This window comes from Xiphophorus hellerii, chromosome 15 (assembly GCF_003331165.1).
Source record: "Xiphophorus hellerii strain 12219 chromosome 15, Xiphophorus_hellerii-4.1, whole genome shotgun sequence".
Taxonomy (NCBI): Eukaryota; Metazoa; Chordata; class Actinopteri; order Cyprinodontiformes; family Poeciliidae; genus Xiphophorus; species Xiphophorus hellerii.
In genome coordinates, this window is record NC_045686.1 from 23,467,664 (window position 1) to 23,493,299 (window position 25,636).

Genomic DNA, 25,636 nt, shown 5'->3' on the forward strand with positions numbered 1-25,636 from the left:
AAAAAACCCAAAAGTGATAAACCTAGCGACTTTTTCCTGTGTTGAAGACATTTATGGCAACGACGACACTCTGCAGCACTGCTACCACCCTGCTTTGTCATTAGCGAGCAGCTATTGTATGGCTGGTCCTTTTATCATAAAATTGTCATTGTCGGCAATAACATGAAAGTCTATAAATGTGTGGCTGAATTTTTTTGAGAAGTAGTTGCAAGAGGGGTTTGAAAAGTTGTTAAATGTAGCGACAAAGTTGCTAAGTTTGCAACAGTGGTCTGAGTGAGATGGTTTAATACCCGAACAAGTGGCTGAGTGATGTAAAGTTGTACAGTCTTAGACAAATAGTTTGACCGAAGGAGGCCAGCCTCCTTAAAACTAGAGAGTTTTAAGAAAAATAATGCAGAACTAAACAATATAGACAAAAATGTAAAAAGCTGCATAGAATCAGAAATGTAGAACTCTAAATAGCCTATTTAGACAGTTGGCAAACTAACATGGTTAAATGTGTGTGGACTTTGTTGCGTTTTCATTTTTAAGCTGAAACAAGCGGAGTCAGGTTTTACCATTCCAGTCTTTCCCCTGGTTCAGCACTAATTTTCTCGTCCTCCTGCTGCGCTGGGTCTGCTGAAGGAACACTGAATTAGTCGGTCCAATCCAAATTGGAACAGTTAAACACCATTAACAAGGTGCAGCTTGAATGACGGTTATTTCCGGAAAGTATTCAGCACTAATTTAACACATGAATTCCTTAGACTGGAGGTCTGACACTAGCTGTGAACGGGGCTCCGTCATGTCAGCACAGGCTCTCATTTATCAGCTGTAAAAATAGAACGCATAATCCTACATGACAAACACATCACTATTACATCTACATGGCAGTCGTCTGTCAGATTAGCATGAAATGTTACGAATTAAAGAATAAAGTATAGTTTTGATGAAACCTGTCCCGATCAGCTTCACCGTTTTAGCTGAGTCATATTTGAGTAGATCATGTTGCCAGTGCTTCTGTGTTATGAGTGTGACTACTGTATCCGCACATGTAACTCGGGGCAACAGATGTCACTGGTAGTAAAAACAGGAAGAGGCTTATGTGGCAGGCTGTAATGCCTCTGCCAACCTAATGCCCAACACTCCACTCTCATTGCCAGCTTGTGTGTGTGTTTGGTGGGGGGTTTTCTGCTGATCCTGTTCGAACTAGATGCTCTCTGTGTGGAGCAAGTCCTTTCAGTATGAGAATGACAGCCAGTCGCTGGAATATGCAGCCTGGATGTGTAGATGTTAGTGTTTTAGAGAGGCTGAACCAATTCAAGCCATCCTGAAGCGAGTGTTTTGGGTTGATTCTGGGTGAAGTGTGTGACTATAAACGTGTAACGAGGGAGAACAGGTGGCAGCTCCGTTTATCCATATGTTCCCTCTCCCATAACAGCTGTCTGTCCTCTGTCCCTTTTCCCTTTGTGTGTTGTTTCTTGTCAGGTCAAGGGTCACAATCTGTACGCGTCATCAGTCATCCCACATGTTGCATGTAAAACTCATGGCTAAAGCCCCCCTACATGCCTACTGCTGCCAGTAAAGGAGAAAAAAATCATTATTTAATTTTAATTTTTATTTTTAAAGGATCTGGTGCGTGAGTGAAGTATGCTTCACCATTTTAATTGATTTAGCAATAAAATGGAGATTCACTGAGAACAGGTGGACATGGCAATGTGTATGTGGGACTGTAGCTGCTGTAAAACAATTTTCATAATTTAAAACTGACACAGATGGGTTGAGTAGCACAAAGACATGCTTGGCTTCCAGTGAATAGATACAGATCAACACCTGAATAAGATGCTAATATCTCCTCTGATTGGCTGACTGATGATGAGTGCTAGCGCCATCACTGAATTATGAATATATTTCATGTAACTGTTTACATCTGTCGCTGCTGTGACTTTTTAATGACTTATTATGTGAACGAGCTTATTCCCGTGTGATTTTAATTTAATGTCTTATTTAATGAAAACTCTGAATCTGCAAAATAATTTTTTTCAACATTAGCAGAATGTTGACAACAATATGGACACATGTGTAATGAAAACACAGCTATTGATACTGAACACAGCCAACTTTCCTACAGCAACAACGTCAACACTGAAGAGGATTGTCAGCATAATGACCCACTTATGTACATCAACCTGCAAATATTCCCATTCATACCAACTGTTTGTATTGCTTCACTATGTTTTAAGTAGTGTTCACTGCTGAATTAGAAAAACACTTTGGCTGTTTATGGAACTTTGTTGTACACCATCTGGTTATTAGCAAATGGAATGGGCTCTTACTCTAATTAATCCTTGATTGAATCTGTTTTAATGTTTGCTAATGTCTCTGGACTCCTTCAGAAGGGCCTGTGTGTTTGTGACGCCTGCAGCAGTGCGTGTCCTACATCCTCCACTCCGAGTAGAGCCAAGTCTCCTCTTATCAGCTCAAAATAAGAGGCAGATTTGACTTCAGCTGTTAACTGGAACTGCTGAGCTTTCTTTCTCATTTCTCCCTCTTCAGCTGTTCACTTTGGTTTCCTCTCTCTCTGTTTGGTTGCTGCGCTTTACATTAAACAGATTTCTAAAGCTAGATCATGTCTTGTGTGACCTTGTGGGAATCTCCCCTGTCACTCTGTAAAGTCTCTGTGTGTACTGAGGCAGCTTCTCGCAGTGGAAAGCATCCCGTGTGATGATAGTCCAGCCTTTTTTGTTTCTGTTGGTGTGTGTGCTCCACAGAGAGCAGGAGGAAGCATTATCAGCTCTTTAGCATGTTTTTGACAAGTGAACACACTCTCTAGGTTGTAAAACTGTATCAGCTGCTGCTGTCTTCCACCTCTTCTTTCACTCATTCGCTCTTCATTCATCACCACTCTTTCAGTCGCCTCTCTGCTTCACCATCTTTCTCATGCCCACACAAACAGATGGGTCCTGGCTATTGTTTCGTTCCACAAAAATGCGCCGTGACAGCAGCTATGGTGCAACCGAGAGAGTCTGTATTTTTGCGTGCGCCGCTTGAAGCCTGGGAGAAACCCCCTGACTGTCGGGAGTTATTGGTATTCTGCGCCTGCCGCTCGGTGAGCTTAAAAGCCACAGCTCTCAGTGAAAGCTAAGCCTCTACTGGAGATTTCAGCTCTGCTGTGTAATGAAAAGTGGAGCGCACACACGTTTTACACATGTCTGGATGCTCAGCAGCGCTGTCTGAATATTAACGCTGTTGTCTCTCTAACCTTTTCCTGCCGGGTCTATGAATCAATCATGAGACTGTCCTCCCACGGTGAGGGACATCGTTTGTTTCAGAAACTGAGGTCAATTGGTGACTTTCACATTATGGTATAGTGATGCATACAATTTTTATTAGTAGCTACATTTATTGACATTTAAGTCTGTCGCTGTTAATCAGGCAGTTGCATGATAAATTAAAACGAGCTCAATAATTTCCATTTGCATGGTTGTTTTTCTTTTCTCTCTCTTTGTCTACCAAAAACGGAATAATAAAAGTCTTCAGTCTGGTCTTTTTTTGATCATCAGTTTTTTGAACATGTTTCCTTGGCTTCATTTCATTTACATTTAATTCTGCACTTAAGGTAAAACTCTACAGTTTAAATGAGCTCATTTTGATTTGGTGTGATTTTTGTACCCTTTGGTAATGAAGGGAAAAGTGGCAAAATGATTTTGTGGCTATGTACCTTGTTACTTATTGTTGGCAATTTAGATTAAAACAGCTAAGTTAGCATCAGTCTTTGTTTTGTACTTGAAAACAATGATTGTGAAGTTTCCTATTTTAAAGGGTGTTTATCAGACCAGTCTTTGTGTGTCCCAGAGAACGTAAACCCTTACGTTACTTCTGACATTTCAAAAAGCTTCCAACATTTCCACGTCTAGCACGACCCCCAGCAGCCTTCCTGTTATCTGCTGAAAGTATCACTCTCTCTTCTAGCCTGAATGAACCACAGAGCTAGCTCAACAGTGCAGAAAAAAGATCTTTTAGATAGCTTCTTCTCTTCATATGCTTTGTCTTAATAAATTTTTAAACACTTATTCTGAAAATGGCCAACTCAAGCACTCAGCAACAGAGGCCACACAGAACAATGCTGATTGTTTTCACTAAAGCCCAGTTTTTGTTTTGTTTTTTTACATGTGACTGATCAGACGTTTTTTTTGGCCAAGGGGGAAAATAAACGTATTTTCTTCATCGGCTAGTTTCTTATTGCATCTCTTGTGTCTAAATGCTGGTACTAATTGAATATTTTCTTCAAATAGTGCTTGGAGAATGCTCAGTTCTACTGGGGAGGGGAGGATAGGCAGTAAAGGGAGGCAGGATGGTTGTTATAATGGGAAGGATGCAGGAGGCCTCCATCTTCTCTTCCACAAATATTTCCACTAATTGAGAACTTGCAGAGCAAACAGAAAGCCAGGTGAGAGGATGGGAGGGTTATTTTTGCTTCTCTTGTTGATATTGTGGCTGATCTTATTTTTCTTCATCCTCCACCTTCCCATGTTCAAAAAAAAAAGAGAAAAAAAAAGTTGGAATCAACCAACAGTATCCACAGGGGACCTGACGCTTAACTATCTTCTGTTAGCCAAAACTTCGAAACATAAACTGAGAATCTCAGAAACTGAAAATATTCAGTACTAATCGACGTAGTGAGGATTCATAATGTCGCCTGGTGTACAGCTGTATGAAGCCGAGTGCTGCGCTGTTCACAGGAAATATGAGAGGCTGTGATTTTGATGATGATGCACACAGCAAAGATTACCGGCTTTGTTTTTAGCATGTGACATTACCTAACATGGACCCTGTAAGAGAGCAGTTATTTTGTCAACCAAGCACTTATGTAATGTTGTTTTCATCCTAATCCGTTCTATAAAAAGCCCAAAACAATAGATGTACATTTGGTGAGCGGTGGCTCTTGCTCTGACAGAGGTGGCTGCAACGTTACTGAGATGATGCACAGAGGTGAAGTCTTCTTTCTGATTCGTTCTGCCAGCTGCGATGTGTCTGTGAAGGCCGACTGAAGATTAGGGGAGAGATATGGAGTGGTTGGAATGGAATATGGAATGGAGTGGTTCTGTAAAAATACAGAACAACTGTAGTTCTGACTTAAATTTGTTTAATTTTTTTAATCTCTGATCCGCTCGGATTATGAATGCTATTTCTTTCAATAAATCTTTTTGTAAATATGCTGGTTATATACTGTTGTGTATTTCAAACCTAACTTGCAGAATATAATCGTCCAAATCAATGAATTCCATTCATCTTAAGTTGAAGAACAATGGATATGTTGGATATCTGTAGCATTTTGTGCTTATGCTGACCAAAAAAACCCCATGTCCTATCACTGAAATGACACTGTCTTAAAAAATAGACAATGTTACCTCTTGAGTCGTAAATATATCAATTACATCTAGTTTTGACTGAGATTGGTTGAAAGTCAAAACAAAGTAGGACAAAACTAAAAGAAACACACCCTCCTGCAATCAGTTGATAAAAATTAACCGAACATACAACCTAGACTGGATTAAGATTAGTGTCATGATGATGAAACTATGCAACTACCACAAAGCATCAGCATGCAGTGTCTGCTGCCATTTTTTTTGGAAAATTCTTTGTCTTTTCTGTCAGTCTTTCCACCATCTTCCTGCTCACTGAAAGTTCTAATGGGACAAAGTGTTAGGAGTAGTTAGGAGTTAGTTGCAGTGTTGCTGTTGTCTGTTTTGTGTGGGTGTCTCCTTAAAAGTTGCAAAGCATCCATGAAGTGTCACAAGTTGAAAGTTGGTGAAACAGTCGGCTATAATGAAAACTGCTGACATGACTAATGAAAGCTTGTCAACTCAACAGTTGACAGAGTAATGGTGGCCTGCAGGCTCTGGCATGTACATTTGCTCATAGATAACTCCCAGTTGCACTATGACGACAAGTGTCATCCAAATTTGAGTGGTTTGACCATTTTTTAAATTTAATACTTGTTGGTATTGAGAGAATCCACAATTAGTGGATTAGTCAATGTTTCTTCCAAAAGTGCAGTAGATGGACTTGATGAAATGCTCCCAGCTTTCACACACTCAGTTTTATTGGAAATGTTCTTTCCAACCACCCACGTCGACCATTGATGATGTTTTGATTTAATAGCATTTGATTCAGCTTGTCAAGTATTCCAGTGGTCAGTGTTGCTTATCGTCTAAAACCTCAATGAAATTGCTACTTCTAAGGTTAAAAGCAAACTATAGGTTGAACAGGAGAAGTTAGATTCTTCTTCAAATACTCAGTCACAAAACACATGAAGGGTTTCCCCCAAAACACTTGTTAAACCTGGTGGTAGTAGCGTTAGGGTAGTCCACCAGCAACCCACTGTGCTTTTATGTCTTAACAAAAAACAATTTAGAAGTTGACAGAAAATATGACTAGATAGTTATTGACCATACTTAAACACCAACTACTGCAACTTAAAAAAAGGCAAACACACAAAAAATGTAATTAAAATAAATATTTGCTTGCACATCAGTTAAATCCTAATTAAGTAATCAGCCAATGAATCTTAAAACAAGCCATTCAACACGAGTGGCATTTAAAAATAACGTAAAAGAAATATGACCCAAAATGGACAATGAGATTTGTATGGTTTACTCAATATTCTTAGGGTAAATTTGAGTATTTATTGTATTAAGTTTTCTTGTGTTTCCCTAAATCTTCCTGTTTTGTTTAGTGGTGTTTTGCTTTGCTAGTTTGTAATTGGTTACTTATCCAAGCGAATGCAGTATTTGCAGGGAAGAGTCTGAACTAAAGGCCCGTCTGTGATTGGTTGGTGGTGTGGCTGATCAACATGAACTTTATTAAGGTGCAAGCGCAGACGCAGAAAAAAGCTCGAGCCAGAACAGGTACTGAGTGAACGTTTGTGGTGTAAACACACACATCGTTCTTTGTCCACACAGATGTATGCGCTAACATCACTCCTACTGCACGCCTAAGATAAACTTGTCTTTGTTGTCACTGATACTGGCTCATAAAAAACTTATTGAAAATGAATAAACATACAGCACTCAGACTGGTGGCCCGCCATGCTTGTTACCCTGCATATGTTTTCACAGAGCAGACAGTTTACATATAGACCTGTAAGGTAACACTTTATTTGAAGGGGTGTGCATAAGACTGGCACGACAGTGTCATAAACTGTAATGCAAAGTTGACACTTAATGGCCATTTTCTGCAAATTTGAGTGCAACTTTGCATTGAAAAGGTCATTATTTACCAAATAATGCAAAGTTTTACACTTTTAATGGATTTTTTGTGCAAATTTGAGTGCAACTTTGCATTAAAAGTGTCATTATTTACCGAATGGCACTTCATGACAGCAGTAAACATTCATAAAGACTCCTTCATGTTCATGACAGATGTTATGTCATGGTTATGAGAATGTCCTGTCAGGCTTATGCACACCCCTTCAAATGAAGTGTTACCACCTGAATTTGTGTATTAAGAAAACGGTTAAATCAGAAGATCCAAAATCTTAGCTGCCAATTTGAAAAAAAAATGCCATTGTTCTATAAATTAGTGTAAAGACAAAAGGTGAAAAACTTGTAGACGTTTGAATACTTTTGTGATGTTTTGTACATAAAGATTGTCATTACATTAGCGTCCCAAATAAGTCTAACTAAAAGGGCTTCAGATTGACTTCTGTGTGAGTGGAATTCCATCAAATCTGCATAAAATAGATGCAGAGGAGGCAAAGTAGGAACATTTTCAACAATACCTCTTTGCAAGCTGCTCTCCTCCTTTCAAAACAGACATGAAGCAAGTGAGCAGCAAACTGGACATGTGACTAAAACACAACACCCCGATGGTGAGGCCAAAGGCTGAGCAGCACATCAGATCTGCCTGTTGGTTTTTGTCTCAGCTGCCTGATGTTGGTTCTGAGACAGAAGGGTGAAGGGGACATTTCTACATGCAAATAGGGGAAAGCAGAAATCAGCAGAATACTTCAGTTGCAGTGATAACCTGTCAGTTTTATCACCATGCTAGCTCGTGATAACTGCTTATTGCCTGCAGCTCCGCTATCTCGCAGTATGTCATTGAAATCACCCTCGCATGCAAAAAGCATCTCAGCATTTCCCAGCAGCAGATTTCAGACGCCCTGATATTCAGCAAGGTTATTATCATATAAAGTTACAATTCATGTGGAGCAAGCCTTTAGGGCATTTACCAGCATCAAACACGCAAGAGTTATTTTAGTGTGCTACTTTGGGGGAAAAAACTCATTTTCAATGGCCAGACACTTTGATAAATGGATTTAAAAAGGAAAACTCATGGAATTTTATTGTTCCCCCTCCCCCCCTTTTTGTATGGAGCAAAATCTTGCAACTGTACATATCCAAATAAAAACGTTCAACTAGTAGGATTGCAGGCATGCAGACTCAGAGCCAGAGTAGAAACACTGAATGACGAAGCATTGAAGTACCTGGAGTAAACCACCCAGGGCAAAGACAGAACATAGAGATGAAGTGTCAAGCGAGGTAATGTAGATGGCTACTGGTGTAACAGGGTAGCTGAGGGAAACAGAGGCCTGATGAGAGACCAGCGCCATCCGATGGCAGCATTGTGCTAGGACTTTTAGATCTTTAGTTGCTGTTTATTTTTTTCAGTTTATCTATGTTATCCCCATTATTTTTGGTTTTGTTGCTGTAGAATGTATGTTTGCATCTTATGGTAAGATTGCAGTAAAGCGATCATTGTTGATTACTATTCGCATGTAGGGGGCAGTACTTTTGAGCTAACTGATTTGCAAAATTTATTCATTTATTTCAATAATCTATATACCCTTTTGGAACTCAGTCTGGACATAACATGTGCCTATAATCTGATTAATCATAGTTTGTAGCTTCAGATGGTCTGTGTCCAACATGCACCCAAAGTGAAACAGGATTCTTCCTGTGGGTTCTTTTGCATTAATTATTGGCAAATTAAGAACTAAGATGAATATGACTGAATGATCTCAGTCTGAAGCAACCACTTCAGACTGAGTGGTTTCCTCCTTTTACTTTGTGAACACAATCTTTACCCAGTTTGTGTTTTTCCTCTTAACCAGCATTAAAGAAAGCTTAAGCAATGCTGTGACAATCAGCTTTGGTCAGGTACTTCAACAAATTGAAGTAGATATAAATATAAAAATTACTACTTTACTACTCTGTTAAATGGCTTGTTTTTATGCTGTAAAAAAAACCCCAAAACAAAATAAAAGTTAAAATTAATTTTCTCGCCTTAAGTGTAAGATAACTTTAACAACTCTGAAAAACTAATTGAAATCTACTGGGGAGGGAGAATAAAGAATAAATGGTAAAATTGTGATTATTTTTTTTCTTTTCAAAGGCACCTGAATAAGGGAGCAAATAGACCAGCTGCCTCCCTGTTTTACAACATAATCAAACTCACTTCCCTGAACTAATGCCTTGTTGAAGCACCCTTTGATTTTATTACCACTCTATGTTATTGATTGGGTTGCTGTCTTGGCCCACTGGTTGTGAAGCCATGCTTTTGTTGACTAGGTTCTATCATTCGCATTATTGCTGCTCTCATCCAAAAAGCTTCTAGTTGAAAATGAACTTTTTCTGGATGGCTGACAATCTACAACAGCATAACATAGTGGTTAATGCTGAGCCACATCCTGAGCTACAAGTTGGTATGCACCATTATGTGATCACATTGATTTAGTTTTCATTTCCTTCTCTCTAAAAAATCTTCTTTTTTTTCAATTGAGTTGTGCAGTTGATTGGTTGTATCAAAGGTTGGGGGAAAATCTTCTACAATGATTTATCCAAGTAACATTGCCACAGCTGGCATTTTACTAGGGGTGTGTAGACTTTTCAAATCCACTGTGCTCTTAGGTTTCACTGCCTCAGTCCAAATTTCTGCCAGACGCAGTGTATTTGACCTTATTAGGACATAATGATAAATGTAGAACATTTTCTGAGTGTGGATTGAAAGCTGAGAATAGTTTTTTCCTAAAGGAAGACTGCGGTTAGTCAAACTTTCCATCTAAAACCAGTTCTCTGCCACTCATCTTGTTGTCATTACCAACAAGATGTTGTCATTGTCATTGTCATTACCAATGACAACAAGATGTGTTGTCATAATTCTTCATTATGAACTGCTCACATTATGAAGCATTATGACAAAAACACCCCATGTTGTATCTCTTTTTATTTTTTTTTTTAGAAAATTTTTCATATCTCTCAAGGCTTTCTCACATTTTATGTGCAAAATTCAAACTGTATTTTACTGGAGTTTATGTGACTAGGTGTTGCATTATTGTGAAGTGGAAGGCGCAAAAAACTATATTTTTTTCAGATTTGAAATATTTTATTTCAAATCGGAAGTGTAGTGTACATTTTAATTTAGTGCCCCTTGACTCTAATGCCCCTAAATAAAATGTAGTGGATTCAAAATCCACCTAGTTAATAAAAAACACAGATAGGTCAGGGATAACATTTTAAAAAGCTTAAAGCAGGGTTAGGTTCTAAAGAAATATCTTAAACTTGGAGTCTTTAAATGAAAATAGACCAAGACACAAATTAAAACCCACTAAGACTAAACTGGCAGACTGGCTAGGAAGACCAATAGTTTTGTCCTTGTTAAATGGCAGATCAAAATGTGGCTGAAGGCTAACACCTGACATCACCTTGAACTCACTATCCTCACTGTGAAGCACAGTAGTGGCTGCCTCATGTTGGGGGAAAACTGCTCAATTCTCCAAAACACATGAGGCCAGGGTGGAGGCTCCCCTTTCAGCACCTCTAAACACACAACCAGGGCTAGAAATAAGTAGTTTAGATCAAAGTCTGTCCTAGTTAAAGCCCAGACCTAAATCCAGTTGGGAATCTGTTGGATGATTTGAATATTGATGTTCATACATGATCTCTATCCAATCTGACTGAAGCTGCTGTGCAATGAATTATTGTAATATTCATTCTTTAATGTCCAAAGTTGTTATAGACATGCTACCAAAAGACTAGCAGCAACAGTAGTTCTAAACCCTGACACAAAGGGGCCGACTACAAATGCACACCACACTTTTCAGATATTTATTTAAAAGCAAATTGCATTATTTATCTTTTATCATTCACCTAATATTCTAATAAAATATCACTAGAGTTCTTATATAATGCATACATTAGTAAGCCTTTTCTTCTTCTTCTTCTTTGTCGTGTTTCTAGTCTTATAATGCTTTTCCTGCTGATTTGTGTCCATTTTCTCAGTCTGTCCTGTCGTTTCCCAGCTGGGCCAGGCTTAGCCTCCTGCAGAGCTCTTTGAGGAGCCGCTTCCAGGCTGCTCTGCGTAGGTCACAGAATCGGTGCCAAAACCTCTTACTGAAATAATTTGGCATCTTATTTCTGGTTAGCTCCCAATATAAATCCCTCTGCTTTCTCACCGTGGAAGAATTCCTCTTTGCTCATGTCGTGTGGACAGGAAACATTTTTGCGATTATTAAAACGCTCCCTCTTAATCTTTCACCCACTCGTATTCCCGTGCGTCTGCGAGGAGCCACGCTGCAGTTTAATAGAGGGGACCCTCGGTGCTTATTATGGTAACAGCTAACCCACAGAGCTCATGTTCGCTGTTCCACAAACAGTCAAATCAGCAGCCATGCTGGCCCATCTGTGTTTTTTGTTTTCCGTACACACACACAAACACCCCCCCCCTCATGCATAGTTAGCTTTACCCTCACTGTGTGTACAGTCTGACACACAGTTGTGAGCTCACACATTCACAGGTTGCTCTCTTCCACTAATCAGCTCAGTCCACTGGCCCGCTCCTCTCCAGTGGAAGGAAAAGTACATCACCATAGAGACTGCATCAATGGCCCATTAGCATCAGAGGTGAGGTGAGGAGACAAGACGAGGGACAGGGGACAAAAGGAATGGCGGCGGGGAGAAATGGAGAGAGGGCGAAAGAGGGGGTTTGGATGAGCAGAGTGGGAGAGGAGAAGATACCGAGACAGGATTGGTGCAGAAGTATGAGCCAGAGGGAAAGGGATGAATGAAAGGAGAGAGTGTTTGAGAGTGGGCAGAAGGAGGGAGGGGGAGTGGGAAACTTTGAAAGAAGTGATACATTCACTCTGTGTCCATTTAGTCAGGAGGAGGTTTATTACCATGGATATTTCTTAGCTTCTTCTTCCTTCCTTCAGTCCCTCCTTTGTAGTTTACACCAATCAATAAGTCTTCCTCAACTCAGGAAAAATTATCTGTGGTTTCCAGAAATACTTCAGGTATCTTAGAGTGATCAGAACATTTCATAGTTTAAACGCTGCTTTAATGTGGAATGTTCCTGCTTTTGTTAGGAGGGTCTTTGTTTGTGGCTGCTGGATCAAGTCCATTAAAGCACTTTTCTACATTTCTCTTAAACTTTCTTTTCAGTTCACTCTAGGCCTTGGCCAGATTTTAGTATAAAATTATGCCAAGATTTCTAAATGTTCCTGTTTCAAAACTCCTAAAATGTACTGCTGTACCTGACCTTGCAGCTCCAACCCTGTTGATTTGATTACAGAGAAAGTGTCTTTCTTTTTGCTGTACATACCACAAGCCCAAACAAACATTTCCAGATGCTATACAAAGGACAGTGTTCACTGGAAACTAAATCTGGAAAATACTGGATTTTTTAAATATATATATACAGTACAGACCAAAAGTTTGGACACACCTTTTAATTCAATGAGTTTCCTTTATTTTCATGACTATTGACATTGTAGATTCACACTGAAGGCATCAAAACTATGAATAACACATGTGGAAATATGCACTAAACAAAAAAAGTGTAAAACAACTGAAAATACCCCTTATATTCTAGTTTCTTCAAAGTAGCAACCTTTTTATGTGATCACTACTTTGCACACACTCTGCATTTTCTTGATGAGCTTCAAGAGGTAGTCACCTGAAATGGTTTCACTTCATAGCTGTGCCCTGTCAGGTTAATAAGTGGGATTTCTTGCCTTATAAATAGTCATGAAAATAAAGAAAACCCATTTTAATTAGAAGGTGTGTCCAAACTTTTGGTCTGTACTGTATGTATATGAAATGCTGTTTTTAAAACTACAGTCGGCCAGCAATGACTGTAGCCATTCATAGCATTTTTATTAAGTAGCTGAATGAAAGCTGTTTTTGACCAGATTTATTTTCTCTTTATATTATTATACATTTATTTAACAAGGGAAAAAAAACAAATTAAAAACAAATTTTTTATTTACAGGTGTGGCCTGGTAAAAGGGAAGGCGTGTTGAGGGAGAATGAAAGAGTTTTGTAACACAGAGCAAGATTTATAATGCCAGATATACGGTAAATAAAATCCAATAAACACATAGTCTGGCTAATTACCTACGTACGATCGGCTTGCTATACTCCCAATATTTCTCTACAAGTAGTGGAACTTCAAAAGGTATTCCATTCTTGATACCATTGAGTTGAAAACTATGAATAAATTTAGCTGAAGTCTGTATCAAAATAAGAATGAGCAAATGTTAGAAACAATCACTGTTGATTTAAGTACCAATGTAATAAGTTAATACATTTTTGATTGTATAATTATATTATTAAACATAAAAATCTAACTGTATCCCATGTTGAGACCCAGTCCATGTGCTCAGACTGAAATCCTATGATGAGAATCTGCAGACAGCCCGATCTATTTCAGGTCTGCTCTGCTGAAGCTTTGGGTCACACCCCTAAACATGACTCCTACTTTATGCGAAAGAGAGAACCTAGATACATTCAACCTTGTATTTCCTTTTAAATCCTATAAAGCACTTTGTATTGCCTTGTTGCTGAAAATGTGCTATATAAATAAAATTACCTGTACCTTTTTACCTTTACTTCCATGTTGCTTTCACATGAACCACTTTAAAACTCCATATCCTATTAGGGTCAAGATGTGCAGTGACTTGGTGAAGAACTTTTACCTATTGACTTTCAGTGGTACATACAGTACAGAGCTGTTGTTGGGGCCTAAAGGAACACATTACCTACATTTCTATACTCTTCAAAGATCCCCTATACATCTCCATCTCCCCTATTTTTAAAAGTGAGGTAGCAAACTTTTCCAACTTTTTGACTCTTAAAAACCCCACATATATTCTCATGCCATTCGCTCAAACTGACTAATAATTCTTGTTTTCACTTTGTTCAACCAGCAGTAGTATAGTAGAGTTAATTAAAGCTAATGCCATGAAGGTGCTGTTAGTAAGTGTAGTACTTGAATTAGATGGCCAGTAGTTTATGGCCATCTAATTCAAGCAGTTATACATCTGGTAATAACGTATAATTGTTAGTTATACATTAGCCATATAAAACTAACTTGTATGGCATAGGCACTCATATCTCTCTTTATGTTACATTCAAGGCTTTTGAATGAGGAGTTGAGGACTGAGCACAAAAAACTTTTTTTTTTTAAGTTTCACTCAGTGGTTCTTACATTTAGCTTTACAAAGCAGCTCCAATTATGTGTATGTGGTTTTCCTTAACTAGCTCTAGTTGCCGTTCCAACACATCCTTATGTACCAGAACAGTGCTCACTGATCCCAGAGATGAGAATTGAGTATTCTTCTGACTTACTTAGTGCTGACATGTAACCAAAAGCAAAGTGTCTAGATTGTAAAGCAGTCTTATTTTATTGTGGAGAGACATAATAACAATAATTAAAAAATGGTTTGCATGCCATTAAGTGAAATGTTTTTGTACTTTTGAACTTGGTGAGGAAACCCTTACTAGCAAACCCAACACTAAAACGTTTTTTATACCTGATCACTACCTTTTCCTGCATCAATTGAAGCTCAGGCTCACAGAAGACTCTGCCATGTGTTCCCAACAGACCCTCACAATATGTTTGCCATTAACATTTTGAGCCTGCCAGGTCTGGTTAGCACCCTCCCTCACCACCTATGGGAGGGCCTGAAGAGTGGCTCTAGGCCAGACTCCAAAGTGGAGCCTTGGTGACCCACGTCCGGGTGAGAGAACACTGTTTCCATTGGTGGCAATCATCATACAGGGTCTTTGAGCTACACTTGGTCTGATCCCTCACGTAGGACTAGTTGAGTGCCTTGGGTGACCCTAACATGAAGTCCCTAACAACATAGCTAATATGATCATTGGGACACTCAAACCCCTCTACTTCAGTACTAACTAATTTATAGAAAATTGAGGTGGAAAAATGTATTTTCTTTTATCATTAACATCTATTTTACTTTTCATATACTTATTTTAGGATTACAGATGAAGGCTTTCTCCCCTGGCTGCACGTCCATGTTAATTCAGTGATAAATATATGGATCAAATATATTCTCCAACAATTAACTACAAACGTTTTGCTCTTTCTTTCTCATTATATCCCTGATGGTTCACCACTGCCAACACCAGACTTGGTAACATAAGCACTACTCGGTATAGCTGGTTTCTTGTTTATTGCTGAGAAAAAAAATATATTTTCAGAAGAAACCTAGAATACATAATTTATGTTTGGTGAACATGAACAGAAAGTTTAAAGCCGACCTTTGTCACTGAATAGTGTCATTAGAAATATTACTTTTTCTCCCCTTTTTGCAAAGATCTCTAGCATTGCTTGAATTCATCCCAAAATCCTGCCCCAGGAACAGACTTCACCATGGTAATGAGAATGTTTGTGTAGAATAATTTCCAATTCCTTCTCAATCTGATGCACCTGCTTACCCTGGGTTTCAGGATGGGCCATAGAAGGAAACATCTTCTTTATAATGAGTCAGCGTTGTATTGTCGCGGTGCTAACAATCCCCACACATAATTCAGGACGGTGACGTGTTTAGGTCATGTTATCTATTTCAGGATGGTAGGGGGAGATATTCTTGAGCAGAGGCATTGCACCCCCCTACATGAGCCCACTCAGCTGCTCCACTTTTAGCCTAGGCTCCAGGGAGGGGGTTGGGGCCCTGTGGTTGGTCGGGTGCCTTTCTACTGTCACCGTCTGTCCAAAGGTTGGTTCACATTTCCATCCGGAGGCAGTTGGACTGTCCTCCTGTCAGCCCTGCAGTTGTTCGTTCAGTCAGTCTGTAGATAAAGGAGACACTCAGAGAACTAGATTATACCGACTAGTTTTATTTTGAGGTGAAGGTGCTGGATTCACCTGTTACCAACGCCAAGATGACCCGTGACTCGTAAGTTTTTGAGGTGTTTTTTGTTGACTAACGTTGACTCTGATGTGGATTTTCAAAAGGGGCCGCACGATTAAAAAGAAAAATTTTTTTTTCCTTTTTGTACTCTGTCAATGACCAACTCCAAAGCAGGGTCAGCATTTAAAAAAAGAGTGGCTTTAGAAGTGGGGTTACTGTAGATTGTCTCACTTTTTCCTGCAGTTCCATCAACCCATCAGGACTATTGTTCACCTCTGTCATTCCTCTCAGCACAAGAACACACTTTAGCTTTTAGCGCTGTCTATGAATTCATTCAGTATTCTGGGCCTTTCTCCCTCATGAGAAATCTTTTATATTTTTAGCTCTGCCTCGACTGTTAAACTCCTCAGAGTCCAATCAGAGGGGGTTTCCACCTCACTTACAGTATAAGATTCGTTTCCGTTAAGTGATGGGGCACTTTTCTCCTTCACTGCTTCTGGAGCTGCTGCTCCAGTTGAAAGAAACTGAAATATGAGAAATTTGTCTTCAAAAGAAACTCCCTCGACAAACAGTACTTTTGGTGACAGAAAATCCTTGTTAGTTTTACATTCTTAAATTTCCTATTGCTCGTGCCATCTGCTGTCCCATAAACTTGAATGTGAGGATCCCCTGCTGGCTTAAGCCATAGTAACTCACTGGTGTGCGGTTTTAAACCATTGACGGGTAAACTGCATCTTCATCGCCCAGGGTCATGCAGATGTGTTTCAGTCTTCAATGATCGAACTTTCTTTCCAAACTATTAGAAGATTGCAAAGTCATTTCCAACTGAATAAACCTTCAATTGGTCTGTTGAGCTAAATATTTTCATTTGCAGCTAAGTTTGTAATTCTCACTGTTGGTTGGAGGTGAAACGGAACGCAGCATATTTTTATTTATCATCTTGTTTTAATTTAATCTCACATGTTATTGCTATAAATTACTGATATTGTGACCAATATCCAATCTCTTATTTTGCATGCTGGTGCTGATTTTAGCCCATTTCCCTTCAAGAGCTACAAAAAAACAATGCGAAAGCCTTTTTTTTTTAGTCCTGTATTAATGAATAATGTACCTCTTAACCATAACGTTTTTATTGGCTTGTTTCTAGTCATGAAAATGTCTCCTTCTGGGTGAAATGCAAGCACAGTCCTTAAGCTTCTAGTAAACAACCTATGGAGCAATCAGTAAACGTAATAACAATTCTCGATTAATCGTTAACTGGAGGATATTCAAACAAGGCTACTTTCTGAAAGAACAACACACTCAGAGCAGTAAATAAACCAAAAGGTTTTTTAAAATATATACATTTTGCATATAAGATGAAAAACCTTTGTCTGGAAATATATTCTAAAACTCAAGTAGCAGTTTTAGCGTCACCTACATCAACTTCTGTAAAGAAAATGTTCTATTGCTCACCTTCTGCTATCCAATTATTTATAAGTTAAACTAAAAATTGACCAGATGAGCTCCACACTGCACTGAGAAGTCCAATTAATCATCAGAATAAGCAATTGCCAAAAATAAACGGCAGTTGAAGCCCTAATAATTATATTTGTGGAATTGCAACTTTTTTTTTTTATCATTGAGACATTGAGCTGCTGTTTTGAATCAGTGCTTGTCTGCCTGTAGCATCCTGCCTGTGTGAAGGCTTCAGCCAGATACAATGACATCATTGTTCAAATTAGACAACAGGAGCTGCACAGGTGTAATGACAGCAACACAGAGATATGCCCCGTCCCACAGACACAATAATGTAGCTCATTGTTTGTATGATCCGTGGTGTGGAAATTAACTCCAGATAGAGATTTCTGTCCGTCATTGTCTCCATTATTTGCCAAAGTTGTGCACACAGCAAGGAACTTCCTGTCAGTTTAATGTCATCTAATTGTAAATATATGAACCATAGTAAAGATAAGAACATTTCAAAAGAAGTATGCATCTGCCTCAGTCTGTGGAACATTAGATATTTAGACTGAAGTAAGTCTCTTCTCAGTCTTTGCTTTATTTCATCACCTCAGCTGTAATGATTACCATCAGCATTTGAGCTACAAGGCTGCAGGTGAAGCTACATGAGTTCTGACCTCATCCTGTGGTGACCTGTACGGTCACTGCAGGCTATTTTCATTGGTATTGTAAGATGCTTAGGTTTAGGGAAAAGAATAAAGTCAATTTATTAAATTGAAAGATTTGTTCTGGGCAATATTTCAGGAAAACAAAAACTGGTGTTTAAGCAGGGTGACTTCTTGTGAACAGGGTTGTTCCCTCTGTCCACTCCTATGTAAATTGACACTGGGGCATTTAAATATACCTGAGGAAAGGTGACTCTATGGTGTCCACATCTGTTTTGTCTTGTATTATATGAGTAATTCTATTTTGAACTGTTCAGACTCCCTGTCTGTTCAAGCTTTTAACATGACTGAGGTTTCCCCTCAGTCGAGATATAAAGTCTCTGTTATCACCCTGTTGGGGCTGTTTTATGGACCCGTCTGCTACTCTTATGGAGCTTATTAGCTCTGAATATGCCCGGAGAGTCGTGTTCGTCTGTGTTTCAGTGACGGGCAGTGGTACCATACCGCACATTTTAATCTGTATATTCATTCACTTTCATTCTCACAAACTGAAAAACTCAAATTGAATTGAGTGCATTGAAACTTTTCTGACCCGTAACCTGCTGCTAAATGTTGACTGAGTGTAACTCTGACTTGAGGTCTAAATTTCCAGTGTGGCCTCAGCCTGTGGCTACACTTTGACCAATGTGGCGCTTAATAATTCATCAGCTGTTATTAACAGCCGGCTGCAGAGCAGAACTTAATCAGCTCCACTCTGCTGCAGAGAGGGACTCCAGCAGTAAATTCACTGACAGCTTTGAGACGTTCTGCTGCTTTATCACAACCAGAGGATAGAGCTGGAGTTTGATGACAGGGCTCTGCTTGCGTGGTCAGAGCTGCTGCAGGTGGCTGACTGATGGTCCATCATGTCAGAAACGTATATTACCATTAGAGCTGTAACGATTCGTCGAATGATTCCAGGACCTCGATTTTTAAAATGATCTCCCTCGAGGCTTTGTTAGGTTATATTTGACTATTTACTGTGTTTCGGAAGGATGATTATTTGTGTTGCGTAATGCTCTCACTTCCACCAATGAGCTTTAGACTAATGCTAACTGCTATTAGCAGCTATGGAGGGAGACGGTGAGTGACAGAAGCACACCCAGGAAAGAAACTAAAAGTATCTCAAATGAGAGATCTGTTTAAACAAAATTATAAAGATAGCACAGCCAAGTGTGTGTGCTGCACAACAGAATTGACATTTTCACAATAAAACATTTCATATGTTTGAATTGTATTGCATTTTAAGCAATAAAAGGTGTTCTTAAAAAAAGGTTCAGAATTTTTATTAGAATTTTCTTTTTCTCACAGATGGGGAAACATTTTTAACTCTCCTGAAGTCTTAAGAGATGCTTTTACTCTGTGCACTGTGTGGTTTCGGGAACTGACAGTCTGATGGGACAACCACGGCACATTATAACATGGGAAAATATCTTGCTACAAGTGAAATAATCTGCCAATGAAACTAGTACTTTTTCACTAATATTAAGGAATTATTGACTTAAAACAAGCTGCTATATCTTGCTGAAAAGTTAGTGATAAGTTAGTCTTGTCTTATTTCAAACGTACGAAGATATTTGCACTAAAAACCAGACCAAAAATACTTGATAAGATTTTGTTTTTGTTGTATATTTGATGGATGATCCAGTTACATATCAGAGCTCTGAGTTCACTCTATGTAATTGTTAGGTAAATTGTATTAGTAATTATCAAATATTTGTTGTATCATGTAGCCTTGTAGTTACATTTAGATAATGTTTCTGTGTGTTAAATAACTTTGATTCTATCCTGAGACTTCCCTGGGAAATAGGGGTGACAGCTACTCTCAGCAGCTGTTGCCCTGCAGGACTTCCTACAAGACAGAGGTGTTAATTGCTCCCAGCAGAGTTTTACATGCCTGACAATAAACTCTGCTCTGTGCTTCTTTGGGATACAAAGCCGTTGCTTTGAAGCTATGCAACGTGTCTTATTCAACGCCGTGACTGGAGAAAGAAAGATTTAGAGTATAGATAACATGTGTCTAGAAGTGAATGTTATTTAGCGCTGCAACCATGTGATGAATGCTTTGACTCCACCCTTTTAGAGTTGCAGCGCCCCTTGTGGCAGGGTTCCTAAAGATCAATAAAAGAGAGGAACAGACAGATGTGTGGCAGAGTGGTTGGAGATTTGTGACTAAAAGCACATCTCTGTCTGCTCTCCTCGCGAGTATAACAGAATCTAACTCTCTTGTCTTTCTTGTGTTGTTTAAATTGTCTCTAATAGGTATTTAGACCTGACAGTAATCTAATAGAGTGAACTCGGGTTCACTCTATTAGATCTCTATTAGATCACATAGATCTCTATATAAACCTTGAATGTCCATCTGTGACATTGAAGTGGCAGATGTGACAGATGGATTATGAGCAACCCATAGTTTGGTTTGTTAATCACTGAAATCATCTGATTTCACACTTAAGTTAACGGTCTCACTTTAACAATATCAACGTAGTGCATAACTTGATTAAAAGTCATGTACACCATGCTAGGGTTTTTCTCAGCAGTTGTACCATGTGTCTGTTTGGTTTTTTAGAAGTGTTGTGTGGGAAGTAGTGTGTGTGTGTTTTTTTTTTTCTTTTTTGACAGTGTGTGGCATTTGAGCCACCTGTACCCGGCTGCCTCCTGCAGCTGAAATGGCATCAAGCCTCATGGAAGAAATGCTCACTTCTCCCCGCTCTCATCCCATGTCCTCCGCTCATTCAGTCGTCATCTTATGTGTGTGTGAATTTATTGTCCAATATCTAATCCCTATTAACCACCATGGTGATGGCGTTTGCAGTTGGTTTCGTTCTTTTTTTTCCCCCTGTCCTCCCCGCGTCTTCCTCCTCTCCTCCCTCGCATCATCTGTTCTGTGAAAAGACGTAACAGCTTATTACAGGTGCCTAGCGCCGCTCTTGCATCCTTCTCTGTCAATGTCTCGCTCTAATTGGTTGTAATGGCTCCCGATGTGTGTGTGTGTTCTTGTTTAGACAACTTTTGACTGTGCGCTTAACCCAAGTGTGACAAACTGCTCCAGCCACAGACCTTCCATCCATCACAGCTTGGTTCCCGGGACGCCCTCTGCCTCAGCCTGCCTGTAAAGATCTGCTTTATTAGTTCTGTCCATTAGTGGGGCAAGTTAATCTCACAAACTCACCTGTCGCTGATCACATGACATGTACTTCCATCACCAGTTTGTGCTTTACTTATTCATAATGAGCTTAATGAAATAATAAATAAAGCTGTGCATGTTTGCCAACGAGCTGCATTAAAGGCTTTATTTTAACAGCATTAATGAACGACGGGGTATTAGGGCTGTTGTAGATTAAAAAAAAGAGTAAATATCCCCCACAAGGTTAAAATTTTTGAGATTGATCTCAGAAATTTAGCACAAAAAACAAGAACATTTCTGAGCTCCAAAAGTCAAAACATTTTCAAGAAGAAACAAATCTCAGTAAATTGGAGGTTGGGCTCAGAAATTTTCTAGATGAAAAAACTTCAAAAGAGTTGAAAATTGTTTTACTTTTGAGCCTCAGTAATGTTCAAGTCTTTTCTGGAAAATTTCTGCGATTAATCTCCAAATTTCTGAGTTGTTTGGCAAAAATATGCTTCTTTGTTGTTGTTCCATCTGCTCTCTTTCCGTGAAGGTGTGTTTTTGCTGTATTGTTTCCTCTAAATTCAGTGACATGTCATCCCCGGCTTGCTTTATTCCAGCCGACTTCATGCCTGTCGAGCCTGCTGTCCGAGGGGAAATATAAAAAAGGCTTTTATTTCAGCACTTACTGTAATTACATCTTCCCATGAATAAGTTAACAGCCTTCTGGGTACAAAGTTTGATTCAACGATAAAAAAAGAAAAAGAAAACATATGCTCAACAAGTGTATTTTTTTGTTGTTCAAAACAGCTGCAGAGGAAGCTGCAGTTCATCAGTTTGACTGGAATATTGAACTGAGCTTGTTGGATTGAAGGAAGTGGCGCTTCTCTTTGAATAAAAGCCCATTAATATGACGGTAGTGGTTCAGACACGTTGAAAGATGTCTTTGAGTCTAAATAAGAAGTAACGCTGGAGATTTTTAGAGATGAGACCAACATCTTTAGCTGCTGTTTGATTAAAGGAAAGCAGAGAGAGTAATGTGTGGAGGGAATTTAATAGATTAATCTAATCTAGCTATATTATAAAAGTGTTTGGCTGAGAAAGTTTGTCTTGATATTCTACTTTTTTAAAAAGTCAGTTTTTTCAGTAGATGAGGATATACTGTGACATTTACCTTTGCACCTCTGGTAAAGATGCTCAAACTAAAAAATATATTTCAGATACAGTTACTGCGAAACTCTGACTGAAAAAAAAAAACTAATACTTTGGGAAAAAAATCAATCACCTTTTTGTACATTTATTTAGTGGATGAGAAAAAGAATCAATCTTAATTGTTTTTATAAAAAATAATGGTGCCATAATAATACCAATGTTATCGAGAACAGTACAAAGTACTCAGCCCTTTAATATTTCATCAATGTATTTTAATGCATTTTTGACCAGATCCAATAAATGCTGTTGAAACACTTTCCCAGCTGTGACAATAAGGAAGTCTTCTTGAGGGAAAGAATTGAAGAGTTCAGATTGCATCAATTTCAAGCTGCTTGCCTATGCAGTCTGTCTCACCTTTATTATTGTAGTGTCAATATGGGACACTAGTTAAACATGAAAGTACAGCCTGACTGCTTTATATAATTTTTCTTACCTTTTGGCTTTATGGTAGTGGAAATACCTTCACATAGGTGAAGCTTAATGAAGCTGACCTAAAGCAGAAGGATGGTTTGGTCATTTGAATATTTTTTTACATACTAAATAAAACAGGAAAAAAAGCTGTCCAGCTTACCATGTTGACATAAAAGTTGGCACAGCAACCAGGAGGACTTGGTATAACTGAAGCCCCTTCTCCTTTGTGGAGTCTCGCTCTGGCCAGTTAATGTCTGATTCAGTTCTAGTCAAGTTGGGTTAACTACACACTTCATTAGCAGTGTGAGTGAAAACGGGCAGGAATGTGGATGGGCCATGTAGGAGATGTGGTCGACGCCAACATTTCATTTTGTGCTTGTACCATTCAGCGGCCAGTTTCTCCAAAATCTCTTGGTATATTTATTGCGCGATTCCCCATCTAGCTAACACTGTAAGCGCTCTTCCGCCTCAATTGACGAGAAGTTTTGGACCATGGATTTATGGATTTGCAGTTCTTCAGCTACTATAGTTTTGTTGCTGATTGAAAACGGTGGTTGAGATGTTGTCGTTGACATAAATCCAGAAGCTGATCAACGAATCATGACTGCTGCCAATCAATTCGTTTCAGCTTTAACCACTCTTGAGGTGGCTCCAGAAAACGGACAAGAACCGCTCAGGATCAGCAGATGAAGAGTAATCTGGATGTTCTGGAAGAACTGATTAAATACAGGCCTGTGGAGAACAGGCTCAAGAGTCTGCAGACTGTACTTTTATTCCCATTGAGCAGTAGTGAAATCAGTGATGAGTAATGTGCTGATAGTCCGGTAACTGCAAAACATCCAAGTTCTTTATCATTCTGTTCGCTGTGTACAGTTGTCTGTTGATAGATTATGCTTCACCCTGCCAGGTTATTGTAGCTGACTGAATAGAAATATAGAGAATCAGGCTTTCAGGATATTGCTCCCAGATTCAGTAAATTAAGAAAATGGTTGAACAAGACTGGACTGAATCTGCGATGCTGGGAAAAAGCTCATATAAAGTTTGTTCATCAAACGTTGCTGCTTCCCTTTTTTTTTGCTACATTTGTTTTGAAGCGATTGAAGGAGAGACAGAGAGGGAAGAGCTGGGTGGGTGAACTGTAAATTAGAGAGAGCCCGGTGCTCCGAGTCACACAGATAAAAAGCAGTTAGAGGGAGTTGTGAGCCAGGAAGGGAGGAGGCAGATGAGAGTATGAGATCAAGCGATAAACAAAGGTATGAAGAGATGTAGTCGGGACAGAGAACGGATGGACAGAAGGCACGAAAAGCTGCAGAAGGAAAGAATCTATCTCCCCAACACATTGGAGCAGATACTCCACCGAGTCGAGCCATCCAGGTCTGCCTGATGCCACCGCGGTGATTTCCCCTCTCTGCTGCCTTCACCACGGAGCACCGGAGCAACCTGTGCTGGAAGCGGGAGCCTGTTGCCTGGATACCTCTGCTGTCGCCACGACGGCAAAAAGCCAGGGCTGAAGAAGCGCGTGTGCTGTGTGCGTGTCTTGTGTGAGCTGGCGTCGGTGTCATGGGAAAAACACCGCTGGCTGGCAGTTTGGATGGCTCCCTCACACGTCCGCTCCCTGGCTGTTCGCTGACATCGCATGTATGAATGAAGAAGGAATCTCCTTGCTATGGAGGCTTCCAGGAGAGCCTGAGAGAGGGGCCGGGCGTGCAAGGAAGGGGGGGTTAGCTGGCACTCTGGTTTGGAAGATGAAGAAAGCTGATTTGTAGAGAGGAAGGGAACAACCACTTTAACTGCTGAGTTAAAGAGTGGAGGCAACCGGGACACAAGACCCAAAGACGGAAACGCTAAGCTGCAGCTGCTGGGGAGTGGGCTGCTGGGGGGGCAAACTACAGTGGTGTTGTCTGGATCACCTGAGCAGCTAGAGGACTGTCTGGAACCATGCAGGTCCAGTCATCAGCTGCACTCTCTAAAGCCTCCAGCTTCATCCTCAATCAGAGATGTGTGCTGGCCTCCAAAATGGAAATCCACCGGTACGTACCTGCCTCACCTGAGGTTAAGTCCTGAACTCATCATCTCATTCTGTTAGGAAGCTTAGCTTTGGCTGTCATAATTCCTGGTGTCTGATATTTGCTACTTAGGTGGAGCATGAACTACTAGATAGGATTCATAAAACAGGGCTTTGGTGATGCAATGCCATGTGTTGATTGAACTCACTGTATCTAACACAGATCAACTAGTTGCAGTGATTACTTTATCAGTTTTAATGTGCTAAGTTTAACAGAGTTTAAGTTTGTTTTAAATGGAAGAAAACGCTTCTAGTGAGCGCCCCTCATCCTGATTATTTTAAATTAAACATTAAGGTTTTTCTTCTTAATTGAAAGTCTTAAACCTATAAAAAAGTAACCAGAACAGCAGAGATTATTTATGATTTTTCTCAGATGAAAGTACAGTAATTGCAAACAACCAACTAACCAACCAGGCTTTTAATAAAACAGGCTTATGAAATTCATCTGCTACTTTTTGGTGACAAAAAAACCAATTGGTGTGGTATTGCACTTGCAAATAACTGTTTTGATGTAAAGTTTTTTTTGGATATTATAGTTCAAATCCCATGTATGTAAATTG

General features: G+C 39.4%; 1 protein-coding gene across 7 annotated transcripts in view; it reads left to right on the forward strand.

Moving 5' to 3' along the window:
• enah (ENAH actin regulator) overlaps nucleotides 1-25,636 on the forward strand; it is a 123,054-nt gene that overhangs the window by 22,083 nt on the left and 75,335 nt on the right. The window contains exon 1 of one of the 7 annotated variants that reach the window (XM_032585112.1): nucleotides 15,998-16,177. The exons of 1 other annotated variant lie outside the window; for it this stretch is intronic. In XM_032585112.1, coding sequence (XP_032441003.1) covers nucleotides 16,164-16,177 — 14 coding nt within the window. In that variant the 5' untranslated portion in view covers nucleotides 15,998-16,163. Of the gene's footprint in view, nucleotides 1-15,997; nucleotides 16,178-24,160; nucleotides 25,042-25,636 lie in introns of those variants that run through there. 5 more of the 7 variants (XM_032585110.1, XM_032585117.1, XM_032585118.1 and 2 more) reach the window with 5 other exon arrangements.